At 47.2% G+C, this 16,120-nt stretch overlaps 1 protein-coding gene and 1 non-coding gene across 2 annotated transcripts; both read left to right on the top strand.

Annotated features, from left to right (window-relative positions):
- The first annotated feature begins 888 nt into the window (after window positions 1-888).
- On the top strand, window positions 889-15,708 carry Rabif (RAB interacting factor). Its single transcript, XM_050147669.1, has 2 exons — window positions 889-1,147; window positions 12,765-15,708. The coding sequence occupies exons 1-2, from the start codon at window positions 1,022-1,024 to the stop codon at window positions 13,008-13,010; spliced, it is 372 nt and encodes a 123-aa protein (XP_050003626.1). The 5' UTR covers window positions 889-1,021; the 3' UTR covers window positions 13,011-15,708.
- On the top strand, window positions 2,802-2,877 carry LOC126505140 (small nucleolar RNA SNORD19). Its single transcript, XR_007592822.1, has one exon. It is a non-coding gene; the product is annotated as a small nucleolar RNA SNORD19 (small nucleolar RNA).
- Window positions 15,709-16,120: the final 412 nt, after the last annotated feature.

Here is a 16,120-nt window from a genome sequence, read left to right as displayed (position 1 = left end):
GATCAAAATGCCACCTAGCGGGGCTGGAGAAATGATGTGTCAGTGGTTAAGAGTATGTAGACTTGGTTCCCAGCATCCACTTGGGGCTTACAACGGTTAACTCCAGTTCCAGACATCTGGTGCCCTCTTCTGGCTTTCACTGGCACCAGCATGCACACCGTGCACTTACCGACATGCAGGTAAAACACAAGAAATATTAAAAAAAAAAAAAAAAAAAACCCACAGAGCTAAAGACCTAACTCCCTAGACATAGCTATTTCCCAATCCATTCTTCATTGGCAGTACTTTGTTCCTGAGATTGTACTATGAGATTAGAGTCTGCGACCCTCTCACACAATTCCCAACGTGGACTGTGGAACTAATGAAGAGAGCAAAGATCGTGCATGTTAATAAGGTAGTTTAATCGTTTCTCATTCTGATGTCCTTCTGGTCTTGGGAAATATACAAACTAGAATTAATGGGATACAAAGACCAGTTAGGAAGTAAAAGCTGTTGCTTTGGAACACACAAACTAAACTTATCTTTGCCTTCTTGCACTGCGCCTGAGGGCAAACCCTCTACAGTGGTGACTACGTTTTCAAAAGCACTGTAAAAATCGCTTTGGTGCCTAATAAATGGTCACTGTTAGACACCCGGCTTAAGACTTCCACGCAACTTTTTCCAACACGAAATATACTCAACAATCTACACTGCTTCTTACATTAGAAGCGAATGTATAGTAGCTAAATTTGCTGAGGTCTGACCCAGATTGTCGAGGTAGTGGACATGGTAAGGCGGCCATAGTGAAGCCTAGGCCAATATTAGCGGAGGCCCGGTACAGAGAAAAGATTTGTCACCAAGTCAAGCTGACACTTCGAGCCGGCAATAAAGGCGCCTGCGCAATAGAGTGCAGACGCCTGCGCAGAGGTACAGCAAGGGGCACCGGGCGCCCCGCCCCGACGGAGCCGCGCCAGCGTAGTTCCGGGTGAACGAACCCAAATCGCGCGTGCGCCGTTGTGGCCCATGCTGTGGCGGCGCGGCGATGGAACCGGCTGAGCAGCAGAACGATCTAGTGTCAGCCGAGGGCCGGAACCGGAAGGCGGTGCTGTGCCAGCGTTGCGGCTCAAGGGTGCTGCAGCCAGGGACTGCTCTTTTCTCTCGCCGACAGGTAGGTAAATACATAGACCTGATTAGATTCGCTCTCCGTAGCGACCGGGTAGCTCGAAACTGGTCCCGGCTCCCAGGTTTCCGGAGACCGCGCCCTTCTTTGCGCGCCTTAGCCCCGCCCACCTTCGCCAGGCCCCGCCCCTCGGGTGCGGCTGACTTGGACCCCGGTGGCAGGGCACGGTTGCCAGACCGCCTTGCTCCTTTCTCTCCGTGCTAGGCCCTAGCTCAGCGGGTGCACCTGTCTCAGGCGGCCCACCCTTCCCCAGGCCTCGGGTACCCTGTGCGAGCTTAGGGAAGGAGAAACCCAGCCTCCAGATTCCTGGAGCTCTGGCCAACCTGCTGAGTCCCGCAGGTTTATCTTCAGCCGCCACTCGGTGTCGCCCCAGGGCACCTGAGAATGATTAGATTCCGGTCCCACCACCACCCTCACTCATCTTTTAGTCCCTACTTCTTTTCTCATTTGCTGCTCCCCAGAGGAGCTCCAAAATCAAGTGATATAACCTTGGCTGACCTGGAACTTGCTGTGTGAACCAGGCTGGCCGCTTACACAGATCCACCTGCCTGGTTCTGCCTCCCCAGTGCAGTGCAAACTGTATGTATTCTTCCTCGGATCCTTGTTATGAACGGTCTGTGAGAAGCTGGAGGGCCGCTGTTATTTCAGGTGGTACTGTAGTGTCTGCTCCAAAAGCAGAGTCCTTTTCCTAAAGAAGGAAAGAAGTGCTAGTGGCTTCCTTGTTTTGTGTGTTTTGATAATTTCCTGTAGTACCTGTTTTAAGAAGAATAACGGCTGGGCAGTGATGGCGCACGCCTTTAATCCCAGCGTTAGGGGGGCTGAGGGAGGCGGGTCTCTGAGTTCAAGGCCAACCTGGTCTACTGAGCTATTTCCTCCCGGACAGGCACCAAAGCTACAGGGAAACCCTGTCTCGAAAACCAAACACAAACAAAAAAAATCCAAGGACAGGAATTAAAGTTCTCCGTTTGTTTTATAAAGTTAGTGACCTCGTGGAGGGACAGACTGAACCGTGGGCTTGAATCCTACCCTGGCCACTTATTAGCCCTGGAAGATGTGTTGAACCTCACTTGCTCGTTCTGAAAAAGTCAGGATGATGAGAGGGAAGGGTTTGTGTGAGAACGGAGCATTGTGCCTCCGTAGGGGACACAGCTGAGACTAGCTTTTAGGTCAGTTCTTTATCCTTCTATGGCAGCTTGCCTGCTTTTGTAAACTGACAGAAATTTAAAGGGTCCTGAACGGTGTGTGGTGGTGTATACCTATAATCCTAGTGTCCAGGGCTAGACAGTGAGTTCAGAGCCATCAGGGATACTTAATGAGAGAGAGCCTGTCTGTTAATTAAATAAAACTGTTTTTGAAAAAGTCAAGAAATTTCTTAAAGGAATTTTATAGTTTATATTTAAAGTTTCTGTTTCCTGTTTTAAATTGATGTTTCATGGGAAGGAAACCAGGAGCAAATTAAATTATATGTTACATATCATATTTTTGGGTCCCAACAGAATTTGTACCTTTACAGAGAACAAACCGTCCGTAGCACTCTTCACCTGAAACCCTGTAAAGCTTCAGCGTAGCTCTGAATTGTTGAGAAGCCCCTCAAGCCAGTCTAGCAAGGCTGAGGTCGTCTCTCTTTAGGATATCCTTCCAGAAGGTCTGAGGACAATATCTGAGCAGTCTGATTCTCGCTGCAGACTGTAAGATCCATGTCTGACCTCAGCATAGAAAAAAACAAACTAAAGATACCCTCTGGGCGTGGACATATGGGGCTGGACAGATGGCCCAGTGGTTAGGAGCACTGGCTGACCTTCTGGGGCTGGACAGATGGCTCAGTGGTTAGGAGCACTGGCTGACCTTCTGGGGCTGGACAGATGGCTCGGTGGTTAGGAGCACTGGCTGACCTTCTAGGGCTAGACAGATGGCCCAGTGGTTAGGAGCACTGGCTGACCTTCTGGGCCTGGACATATGGGGCTGGACAGATGGCTCAGTGGTTAGGAGCACTGCCTGACCTTCTGGGCCTGGACATATGGGGCTGGACAGATGGCTCAGTGGTTAGGAGCACTGGCTGATCTTGAAGTACATGTCAAATGGCTCCCAACTCTTTGTAGCTCCAATTGGTTCCAGGGGATCCAATACCTTTTTCTGCCTTTTGTGATACTAGACATACACGTGATACACATACACACATGCAGCAAACACTCATGAAGTAAAATATAAATAAATCTTTTAAATTCGGGTCCTTTTGGCCTGGCAGTAGTCATGCACACTGTTAATCCCAGCACTTGGGAGACAGAGGCAGGCGGATCTCTGTGAGTTTGAGGCCAGCCTGGTCTACAGAGTGAGTTCCAGGACAGCCAAGGCTACACAGAAACCCTGTCTCAAAAAAAAAAAAAAAAACAAAACCAACCATCCCTTTGACGTTGGGGTAGGATGACTAGTCCTTACTCTCTGTACCAATAGCTACTTTATTTTCTGCACTACGAAGAAGGCCAGACAAAAGGCTCTTGGAGAGGAAAGGGTTTATTGGGGTTACAGGTCCTGATGACAGTCCGTTATTGAGGGAAGCCAAGGCAAAGCCTCAAGCTGACCGGGGAACTGAAGCCTGGATGAAGGAATCGTGCTGACCAACCTGCTTTTCAGTGTTCTTCCTGCTCCCACACAGCAGTCTGTTCGGCTCGAGCACTCAGTGCTTTTCCAACCCAAGGTTCCAAAGGTTTCCACAGTCCTCCCCAAGGCAACATGTTATCACAGCAATAGACACTTTCTGCTACCGACTTCTGTCCTGGTTTGGTTTCTGTGGCTGTGATAATACAACCGAAAGCAACGTGGGAGGAAAAGCTGATTCCATCTTACAGTTCCAGTCCATCCTGGAGGGAGGTTGTGGCAGGAACCTAGAAGCAAGAACCTGGAGGTGGGAGCTGGCTGACGCGGAGGCCAGGGTGCTGCTTCTGACTTGCTCTCCATGTCTTGCTCAGCCTGCTTTTTTCTAGAACCAGGACCATCTGCCTAGGGGGTAACACTATCTACAGTGGGCTAGACCCTCCAACATAATTCATCAAGCACTAAATTCCCTCACAGACTTGCCTCCAGGCCCGTATGGAGACATTGTCTCACTTGAAGTTCTCTCTTTCCAGAGCTTATGTCAAGTGGACAGAAAACTCTTCAGCACACTTTGGATCAGAACTGTTTCAGATTTCAGAGGTGTGATTTTTGGGGGTGGGAAGGAGGAAAATTTTTCAATTACACAATGAGGTATTTTAGGTTTGAGAGACAAGTCTAAACATGGAATATTTTTTTTTCATAGCTTCCATTCCGCAGAAGCTGAAGATAATTCGGTGTATCTTTGGTGCGCCTGCATTTTGCCTGCAGCCCATCATATGACATCACATGTGGAATTTTCCACTCATGTCAGGCAGTGCTCTGAAAGTTCAAACATTGCAGCATTTCAGGTTGGAGCTGGAGATTGAGAAATCTAAGTTTCTTATAATTAAATGTTCTCAGTTTATTTTGTGTGTGTATGAACCATATGTGTGCAGGAGTCCTTGCAGGTCAGGAGAGAGTTTTAGATCCCCTGGGACTGGAGTTACAAGAGGTTGTAAAGCACTATGGATTCTGGGAGGAAGAGCGGTATGTGCTCTAGCCATTGAGTCATCTCCAGCCCAGATTTCTGAGAATCCTAACTAAAATTGTTGGTTAAGCTAAGTAGAGACAGGGTGACAATTCCTCGTAAAAAATGTAGTGTTTTGAACTGGGCGGTGGTGATGCTCACTTTAATCCCAGCGCTCAGGAGGCAGAAGCGGGTGCTCCAGGGCAGCCAAGGCTTCACAGAGAAACCTTGTCTCGGAAAACAGATAGATAGATAGATAGATAGATAGATAGATAGATAGATAGATAGATAGATATAGAGTTATATAGTGTGTGAGTTTTAGAAACTGTCTCCCTTAGCCAAAACAGAGGTTCTGGAGCTCTGAACCTCTGAGGTCACTGAATCTTCAATGGCAAGGGCAGAGTGACTGGAACTTCCTTAGGTGGCCATGATGGGTAACCAATCAGTAGAAACCTTGCAGAGGTGATGGGGGGCAGCTGAGAGCAAGAGGAGCAGCTCTTCCTCTCCAGGTCCTGCAGCTCTAGACTGCTAGGTCATGGGCTGTGGCCTCCTCGCCAAGAGCCTCACTCCTGTGCAAAGAAAAAGGGAAAGTCCATGGAGTTTGGAAATTAGGAAAAAAGGCAATGCTGTAGAAGAGGGATGTTTGGCCTTTTGTGGGAAGAGCAGAGATTGGCTTGTGGGGAGAACAGTATATACTGTGCTGGGTGGAGTGGGAAGAAGACGGCACCTACAACACCTGTTGCTCTTTCAGAGAACTCATCAGTTCCCAGCACCCACATGGTGGGTCACAACCATCCGTAAGTCCAGTTCCATGAACACCGCCCTCCCAGTGCCTTCTAGCACCCACTGGCACCAGGCATGCACATACATTTAGGCAAAACACCAACAGCAGTGGTGGCGCACACCTTGAATCCTAGCACTTGGGAGGCAGAGGCAGGCAGATCTCTGTGAGTTCAAGGCCAGTCTGTCTACAAGAGCTAGTTCCAGGACAGGCTTTAAAGTTACCCAGAAACCCTGCCTCAAAAAACAAAACAAACAAACAAAAACCCACCAATACACATAAAATAAAAATGAGTAAGTCTAAAAAATATATTTAAAAGAAAATAGTATTGGGTTAAGCATATTGGAGCAGAGAAAGTGAGGGCAGTAACCAAGAAGAGTTTATTATAAAACTAAATGTGTTCTAACGAATGAGCAGCACCCTGGTGTTTTTCCCAGAGAAGTGAACTTAGGTTCATGTCAAACCTGTGGAGAATGTATGTGGTGACTGCACTGTTCAGCGCCACATTGGAGATGGCACGGAGGCCTTCCAGCAGGTGAATGGGTACAGATGAACTGCAGTCTGGTTTTGGTTTTTGTTTTGCGATAGCATCTTATGTAACCCAGGTTAGCCTCAAACTTGCTTTGTAATGGAGGATGATCTTCAACTCCTGGTCCTCCTGCCTCTACCTCCCGAGTGTTGGGATTACACTACCACAGCCAACTTGATACAGACAACTTGAATGAATCTATGGAGAATTACGCTGGTCAGAAAAAAGATTATCCGCTTTATGAATCTATTTGTATAACATTCTCTCACTCCACCCAGCCCTGTTCATTTGACAGAGTCTCACTGTGTTTGGAAGGCTGGCCAGCAGTTTTGAGGTCACCAGGCTCCCCCCTCCCTTTTTTTTTTTGTTGTTGTTTTTTGTTTTTTGAGGCAAGGTTTCTCCATGTAGCCCTGGAACTCACTTTGTAGACCAGGCTGACCTCAAACTCACAGAGATCTGCCTGCCTAAGTCTCCCAAGTGCTGGGATTAAAGTCAAGGGCCATCACCGGTAGGCTTTTTCTTTCTCTCGTATGTGAGACAGGTCTCACGCTAACTATATTGGTTTTGCTTCCTTGTGTAGCTGAGAGGATAACCTTGAATTCTCAATCCTCCTGCCTTCACCAGGCATGGACCACTAACCCCAGTTTATCTGATGCTGGGGACTAAACCTGGAGTTTTGTTAATGCTGGACAAGCAGCTCTGTAAACTGATGGCTTGCCCAGGCCAGCCTGAGCCCCATGATTCTCCCACCTCAGCATCCCAGTAGCTGGAATCATAGGCGAGCACCACTCTTCCGGGTTAGTATAACATCTTATCCAAACAGGGTTTCTCTGTGTAGCCCTGACTGTCCTGGAACTCTGTCAACCAAATTGTCCTCAGACACACGGAGACCCACCTGCCTCTGCCTCCCGAGTGTGGGGTTAAAGATGTGCACCACTACACTCGTGCAGGTGTCTGTGCATCTGTGTAACACTGTTGAAATGAGGAAAGAATGAGTGGTTGCCAGCAGATGGGATTGGGGGGCAAGGTGCTGATGCACGAGAGGAGCTGTTCGCTGTCCTGGCTGTAGTGGTGAACAACAGGCTGAGTAAATGGATCGGAGTTGAAGGCCACCCTAGGCAACAGGGCCTAAAATGCAGTCAACAAAACTCAGCTCTCCAGATTGCATCAGATCGTGTACTCTGGCTGTGAGCGCTGCCCCAGCTGTGCAGTGTTCCCTCAGGGAGATGAGGAAAGGCTCAAGGGATTTGTGTTACTCCTTTTGGCTCTTTTGTCTTTTGCAACATGGACTCACTAGGTAGCCATGACTGTCTTGGAACTCTTGGCATAGATCAGGCTGCCTCAATTCACAGAGAACTTCCTGCTTCTGCCTCCCAAGTACTGAGATTAAAGGGCTTTGTTATTTCTTAAAAGATTAGGTGTGTGTGTGTGTGTGTGTGTGTGTGTGTGTGTGTGTGTGTGTGTCTATGTGTCTGTGTGTGTGGTGTGCACATGGATGCAAGTTCCAGCAGATTCCAGAAGCAAGCTTTACATGGAGCTGGAGTTTCAGGGAATTTTGAGTCACGGGAAGTTAGGAACCAGACTTGACTGCTTGGAAGAGCAGTTGTCCTTAGCTGCTGCCAAGCTCTCGTCAGCCCTTTTGTGGGTTTTGTTTTATATATATGTATGGGTGTGGATTTGTTGTGTTTTTTTTTTTAATTTTTATTTATTTAATTTTTTTTTGGGTGGTGGTTTTCAAGACGGGGTTTCTCTGTAGCTTTGGAGCCTGTCCTGGAACTAGCTCTTGTAGACCAGACTCGCCTCAAACTCAGAGATCCGCCTGCCTCTGCCTCCCAAGTGCTGCCCGGCTTTTGTTGCTGTTGTCTTTTGAACCAGCGCCTCACTTTGTATCCCTGACTGACCTTGAACTCATAGTTATCCACCTGCCTCTGCTGAGACCAGAGGCGAATGAATGCCCAGCTCCTTTGCATCATTTCTTAAAACTAAACGTGAACTTGTCGGGACAGTAAGTGAAATAAGCCAGTCCTGAAAGGACACATGCGGAGTGACTCCTGACATAAACCACCTGAGTGACTGCAGAAGGACTTGTGCTCTCAAGGCCAGCAAAGGGAGCATGAGAAGAGCGGGTACACAGGAAGACACTTCTTCAGTGGGACCAGCCTCCGTCTGGGCAGATGTGAGGCTCTGGTGTTGCGTAGGCAGTGGCCACACAATCGTGAGCACTCTTGTGTACTGGACTGTACACAGAAACGCGGTTTAGTGGAGACTGGAGAGATGGCTCAGCAGTTAGGAGCGCTTACTGTTCTTCCAGAGGACCTGAGTCTGGTTTTGGCACCCGTTTGGCAGTTCACATCCCCTCTAACTGAAGCACCGAGGGATCCAAGGGCTTCTGACTCCACAGACATGCACACAAGTGGCACTCATTGACACACACACACACACACACACACGTACCCATAAATAAAAATACAAACTTTGTAAAAGTGGTTAAGTGGTAAGTTGTCTGTGATTTTACCACTAACACACACACAAACAAATCAAATGGAACATGAATCTCAACTATGTAAAATAGTGTTGGTTTAATATTAATAATGTGATGATTGGCCAGGTGGTGGCAGCACACTCTTTAATCCCAACACTCAGGCAGAAGCAGGGGAATCTCTTTGAGTTCAAGGACAGCCTGGTCTACAGAGCCCTTTCCAGGACAGGCTCCAAAACTTCAGAGAAACCCTGTCTCAAAAAAACCATAAATAAATAAAATGTGATGTTTAATCTTTTCCCCCCTAGCTAGGTCCCCCTAAACAAGGTCTCACAGAGACTGGGTTGGCAGCTTCTCGTGCTCTTTGAGGTTAAGGAAGAATCTGCTTTTCTAACTGAATGTGGGTTTTGCAGTGCGTTGTTTGGCTTGTGAGCTGTGCCCTATTTATGTGCAGCCATTTCATGTGATGAGGCAGTTTGTGTTTTTTCTTTTTTATAAAATTTTAGTTTCTCGGCAACCTTTAAGTTTTTTGTTTGTTTGTTTTTTTGAGACAGAGTCTCACTATGTAGCTTTGGCTGTCCTGAAACTATTTCTTTAGACCAGACTGGCCTCAAACTTTCAGACATCACCCACCTCTGCCTCGCAAGTGTTGGAATTAAAGGCAAGCCCCACAACATCTGGCTATGATGATTAATCTTGTCAACTTGACTGAATTAAGAGACACCTAGGAGCCAGGCCTTTAATCCCAGAGTGAGTCTACAGAGCAAGTTTCAGGGCAGTCAGGCCTAAACAGAGAAGTCCTGTCTCAAAAAACCAAGAGAGAGAGAAAGCGCTAAAAGATGGATAAAGAATATCTCACCTCTGTTCCGTGAGGATGACCTAATGAGGCCTCTGAAGGTGCTTCAGCCCACTGATGAATTTGGAATTTGTGTAGACTGTTGGGCGGTGTTGGAATGGCCACTTCCGGGACACGTGCTTGGGTGTTATTGTCCTCTCTGCTTCCTCTCCCCTTTGACGTGCATTGCTCTGTCTCTCTGTCCACATGATGATGAACTGAAACTGTGAACATTCCCGGTTCTATTGCTCTTACAGAGGAGGACTCAGGGCTGGTTCTCAGCACCCGTATATTAGCTTACGGTCACCCATAACTCCAGTTTCAGGTGATCCCCTGCCCTTTTCTGACCTCAGCAGGCACTAGGCATACACATGGTGCATTTACAGATATACATCCTGTCAAACTACGCATACACGTGAGTAAACAGGAGGAGGGTGAAGAGTAAGGAAGAAGTAGAAACTGAGTGTGCTGCCGGCCGTTAATCTCAGCATTCATGAGGCTTAAGCAAGCAGAGCTCTGAGTTTGAGGTTAGCTTAATTTACATGGTGAGTTCCAGGTTGGTCAGAGCTACGCTGTGAGACCGTGTCTCAAAAAAAAAGAAAAAAAAAGAAAAAGGGCCTGGGGAGATGGCTCAGTGGTTTAGAGTACTAGCTGTTCTTCCAGGGGTCCTGAGTTCAATTCTTGGCAACCACACAGTGACTCACTACCTTCTGCAATATGATCTGATGCCCTCTTCTGGTGTGCATGAAGACAGAGCACTCGTATATAAAATACGTAAACAAATAAATCTTTTAAAAACTAAAGGAGGGGAAGAAAAGAAATGTATATATATGTTTTACCTTTTAATCCCAGTACTCAGGGAACTGTGAGGCAGGAGGGTCATGGCTTGACCAGCTAGCACTATAGCGAGAGTCTGTCTCAAAAGTGTTGTGTCTGGGAAGCAAGCGATCGGCAGCAGACGTCAGAGGAGCGGAAGCTGAGGAAGCTTTGCTGGCAGTGCGTGTTGCAGTGGAAGGTGTGCACACTGCCCACACAGGAAGTGAAAGCAGCCTTTCACGAGCGTGTGCACACATGCACCAGAGACTTCTCTCTCCTGGTAACTGAGGCTGAAGTCTCTGAGATCTTTGGGGCTAGGAGCTGAGAGATGGCTCCGTTGTTAAGAGCACGTGCTTCTCTTCTAGAAAGCCTGAGTAAAGTTCTTAGCCCATGTCCAGTGGCTCACAGTTGCCTGTATCTCATCCCAGGTGATCTGGTGCCCTCTTCTGGACTCCCCAGACATAAGACGGCATACCCTTGACAGCACTTCAGATTCTAAAGTTAGAGTTTCTCTTTTTTAATCAGATAAGTCCAATCCAGGAACAAATACTCTAATGGAGAGAGACAAACAATAAATTGAGATACTTTTCTTTTAGGCACCGGATTGATGACTCAGCAGATAAGGGCACTGGCTGTTCTTACAGAGGACCGTGGTTTGATTCCCAGCATCCACAAAGTGGCTCTCAACCAACTATCACTCCAGTTCCAGGGGGTCCAACAGGCACACATGTGAAGTGCATACATACATGCATGTGGACAAAACATTCATACACATAAAATCTAATAAGACATTTTTCAGAAAATTTGGTCATGGTAAGAGGAAACTCAGGTGTGATGAATATGTTATGAAGGTATTATGACTATGATATTTTCATCAGCGTATGCAGGTGCCCAAGTGTGGCAGCTGTGCATTTAGATACATGCAGGCACACATCTGTGATTTTTCAGTTAAGCTCTCTTTTAAAAATAAGTGGAGCTGGAGAGACGGTTCAGCGGTTAAGAATTCTGCTTGTTCTTCCAAAGGTCCTGAGTTCAAGTCCCCAGCAACCACATGGTGGCTCACAACCATCTGTAATGAGATCTGGTTCCCTCTTCTGGCCAGCAAGCATACATGCAGACAGAACACAGGATATAGAATAAAATTTGATAAATAAATAAAATGGGTGGTGGTGGTGCACACCTTTAATCCCAGCACTCAGAAGGCAGAGGCAGGCAGGTCTCTGAGTTCAAACCAGGCCTGGTCTACAAGGTGAGTTCCAGGACAGCCAGGGCTACTCAGAGAAACCCTGCCTTGAAAAAAAATTTTTTTTAAATATACTAGGCAGTATGGAATTCATTCAGACCGTGGTGGTCAGAGACTTCCCGAGATTATGAATATCAGCAAGGGGCCATCCACACCAAGTCTGCAGGCAGAACCATCTTGAAGAAGCAAGGCTGCCAGTGTGGCTGGTCCACAGTGAAGCTAATAGGAAGCTAGCTCAGGTGGTGCTGTGGACTCCGTGGACAGTGACACAGAGGCCACCCACTCAAGTGCCCCTCCCATATCTCCTAGGCTCATCGCAAACCCTTGGTTCCCTTTCCCATCAGCGCTTGTGCAGAGTTTGGTGGTGGTAAAGGAAGAAGAATACCCTGTGGACTCAGTGATAGCATCGGAGGGCCAGGCATACAAGCCCAGCCGATCACAGTGGAGCATCTGAGATTAAAGAGATGAGCGTGAAGTTTGTTGTAGCAGTTCTGTCTCCTCTGTGTGTGTTGGGGTGGAGGCGGTGTGAGAGGTGTGTCACCAGTGAGGAGGCCCTCATTGGAGAAGGTCACAGGAAGGGAAGGACAGCTCTGCAAGCAGAAGCTGTTGGCTAGTGCTGTGTGATTCATTCCCTTGTAACTGGATCAGTAAAGGTTGTGGAGAGTGGAAGCTCAAATTGCCAGGGCAAGCCAAGTGTGGTGGCGCACGCCTTTAATCCCAGCCCGAGGAGGCAGAGGCAGGAGGGTATCTGTGAATTAAAGATCAGCAAAGGCAGGGTTGGAGGGATGGCTCAGTGGTTAAGAGCACTGGTTGTTCTTCCAGAGGACCCAGGTTCACTTCCCACATGACAGCTCACAACTGTCTGTAAACTGTCTGGAATGCCAGTTCCCTCACCAGACATACAGGCAGGCAATACACCAATGAACATAAAATAAAAATAAAGTATTAAAAAACAAACAAACAAAAACAAGATCAGCAAAGGCATGGAAGGCCACACCTCAAAGTAATCCTAGCGTAGTAATAGTGATCAAGGCAGGCACCAAGCAGAAGAGCGACAGTCACCCTAGAGTGTGACCCAATGTGATGACTGCCGTCTTTTATTTTATTTTCTCCCAGTCCAGAAAGCTGCTAGGCATCAAGGCCGAGGGTAGACTAGGAGTGAAGATGTGACTAGAGCCGGTGCAGCTTTCACATGCCTTATGGTTTTTTTTTTTTTTTTTTTTTTTTTTTTTTTTTTGGTTTTTCGAGACAGGGTACAATTTTAGGAAGAATCCAAGAAGTTCTCTTTATGAGGTTAAGTCTTATGTTCTCTCTCCCGCCGCAGCTTTTCCTCCCCTCCATGAGAAAGAAGCCAGCCCTGGCTGATGGCAGCAATCCTGACGGTGATCTCCTCCAGGAACACTGGCTGGTTAACGACATGTTCATCTTTGAGAATGTGGGCTTCACCAAGGACGTGGGCAACATCAAGTTTCTGGTCTGTGCGGACTGTGAGATTGGACCCATTGGCTGGCATTGCCTGGACGACAAGAACAGTTTCTATGTGGCCTTGGAACGAGTTTCCCACGAGTAACTGAGGGGACTCGGCGCCACCCTATAAAGCTGTGCTGGCTGTCTTCTCCTTCTCAGAGGACGTCCTGCCTCCTCCGAGCCTCGGGGTGTGCCTCCTCCCACTTAGTCCTCCCTCCGTGTGTCACAGCTGTCCTCACCCCCACCTCCCCGATTCGGAACATGGAAAAACATGGAAGTCCTCTGCAAGTGTGGTCTGGTCCGTGGCACTCTGCCCGGCTGCCCTCCACAGCTCCCTTCCTGCTCAGCAAGAGCAGCAGTCAACTTTTCAGCCACGAGGACAGGGAAAGATGCTCACTTGCTAATAGTTGAAACTCCACCTTCTCTCCTTCAAGAAGCCAGGTGTACTAGGTCCTTCCTCTTGGAAGGTGGAAGCAGGAAGGTCAGGAGTTCAAGGCCAGCCTCAACCACCCAGTGAATTCCGAGCCAGCCTGGGCTCTGTGATTATGTCTCAAAAAACATAAAGCAAACAAGTATTTGCAAGTGACTTCGTTGTGTGCGACCTGCTTGTCTACAGCAGTTTGTTCTCCTTAAACATAAAACATTTACAAATGTCAGTATTTAAACCACTAGTCAGAAACACATTACTTCAGACACATTTTCAGTACTGTGTTCGGACCCTTTGTTCCAGGTTGATAGTGATATTCTTCAGTGAAGACGGATGTGGGCGGGCGTTCTTCCCACAGATCTCGACGGGGTTTCTCTTTGTATTAGTGCCTCACTGCTGCAGGGGGACAGCTCTTTTAGAATCAGAATGGAGATGCTAGGGAGACAGCCTGACTGTACAGGCTCTTTTGGAATCAGAATGGAGCATGGAGGATATACAAAGAATGCTTAGTTGTATCACACCTGGGTTTATTAGGAAAGATTTCTTTAATGGGTAAGGTCATAGTTCATAAATACAGGTTGTAAGGTCCTCAGGAGTTTGGTTCACTTGGACCGTCTATACCAGCCCAGGATGCAAACCCTTTCTACCAAGATTTCCATTGTTTTGGGGTTGGTATCACCTTTTCTTATCCGCCAACTTCTCCTCTGAAGTGACTCAGTAGCTTAAAAGGACTCTGCAGTAACAGTTGAAATAGTTTGCCATCATCCCTTTCTCTGGAGGCCTAGAACTGAAACATGGACTAAGTACAGACCCTGTTATTCCTTAGAATACCAGTCATGGCAGATCAAGGACATTCTCAGTTACATTTCGAATTCATGGCCACCCTGTACTGCATGAGAGCTTGTCTCAAGCAAACAAAAAAATGACAAATAGGAGTTGGGAAGATGGATCAACAGTTAAGAGTGTTTGCTGCTCTTTTGGAGGACCTGAGCTCAGTTCCTAGCACCCACATCAGGTGGTTCACAGCTGCCTTTAAGGCCAGTTCAAGGGGATCTGCACTCTGGCCTCTGCAGTTGCCTGCACACGTGTGACGTACATACAGACAAGCAGGCACACACATACAAATAAGCAAATAAAAATTTTACAAATGAAAAAAGCAAAAAAGTTTCAATCAGGCGGTGGTGGCACACACCTTTTAATCCCAGCACTAGGGAGGCAGAGGCAGGCCTGGTCTACAAAGCAAGTTCTAGGACAGCCTGGGCTGTCACACATCAAAACTCCCTCTGTATCTGCTTCCTGACTGTGCTTTCCTCACTGAAGTGTTCTGAGGACTCCCTCTTAAAGTATAGGCTCTGAGCACAGTTTTGCCAGTGCCCTGCTCTCTTAGGTGGCTTTCTATCCCACTCAGAGTCTGTGTGGGCTCCACTGGCAAAGGAGAGACCGTGTTTTCCAGACAGATAAGCAAGCACACCTGAGTGTGGCATTTGCAGGAAAACAGCTAAGACTACTGACCAGCTCGGGGCAGAAGGAACAAAGCAAGCAGATGGTCTAGGGACCCATGGGCCCTCACTTAACAAGTCAAAGACCCAAGCTGAACTCGACTTTTAACTCCTGTCCACCTTCTAACCACAGAAATGATACAGGATAATTATATATCAATGTAAGAATCAGTATAAAGTTCTAACTAACTCAAATCTACTGGGCAGTGGTAATGTGTATATCCTGACTTCCTATGTGCAAACATGTAGTTTTCTAAACAAATATGAGTTCATATTGTACTCTTTTATAGCTTGTTTTTCGTTTACCAAAACGGGAACATCTTCCTTGTCAGCAGACACTCGGCCGTGAACACTGTTGCCAATGCTCCATCGTACTGCTGGGCTATGATTTCAGTAACCCACTGTTGTGTTACCTACAGTTGCTCCTAACAGTGACACGACGTGCAAGGGTGTTAGCTGTGTTTTCATCCTTATTTCCTCGGCTTGCAGGGTGGGCATGCTGTCAAAGCTCAGCCAGGCAGACATTCTTCAAGGTCACCTTGTCACCCCACTCCCCCTTCAGCAATGCTAAAGAACACTTAGTCTCCCCCCCCTACTAACACTGGGGGGTTTTATCATTAAGAAACACTTGCTCTTCCATTTTTTAAAGTATCTTACTGTTTTATTTCTACTTATTTCTGGTTTAAAAAAAATCTGACCACATTCTAGTTTTTATTCATTTATTTTGAACTGTACAGACCAAGCTGGCCTGAAACTCAACTTATTTCTTTTTCGAGAACTGCCAAATGTTTTTGACCCAGTGACCAAAAAAAGGTGAATTACTGTTCTGCCTTTTCAGTTTGATGTAAAAGAAATAAAGTCATTTAAGCAGTGAAGCTGGGGTCCTGTCTGTCTTGGGCAGAATATGTAATCTGTGAAGAGCAGAGGGAAGCTGAGTCCTGAGCGGAGGGGGTCAGCTTGAGGTCTCTCTTGTCGCCCCTCTGGTCCTCTCCTGTTAAAGGTCCTCATGTAATACTTGCAGCTCAGCTGCTCCTTGCCTTAGGAGGGTAGAGGTAAGCCATGCTTGCTGCTGGGAATAGAGCATCTGTTGTGGGGTTCTCACTTGTGAAGACTGCCCAGACATGGGTTTAAGCCAATAGAAAATCTTTATTAACTGACGGGGTGTTCAGAATCCCAGGGTAGCCCTGAGCCTTCTTCAGAGTGAGCTTTTAAGCACAAAAACCATAAAGTATGGGTTGCCATACTTTAGCTAAGAACAATTAGCCGGGGTGCTGGAAAGATGGTTCA

The sequence above is a fragment of the Alexandromys fortis genome, unplaced genomic scaffold, assembly GCF_014885135.2.
Source record: "Alexandromys fortis isolate MF-2015 unplaced genomic scaffold, M_Fortis_MF-2015_v1.1 scaffold_58, whole genome shotgun sequence".
Lineage (NCBI taxonomy): Eukaryota > Metazoa > Chordata > Mammalia > Rodentia > Cricetidae > Alexandromys > Alexandromys fortis.
This window is presented reverse-complemented; position numbering and strand designations above follow the sequence as displayed.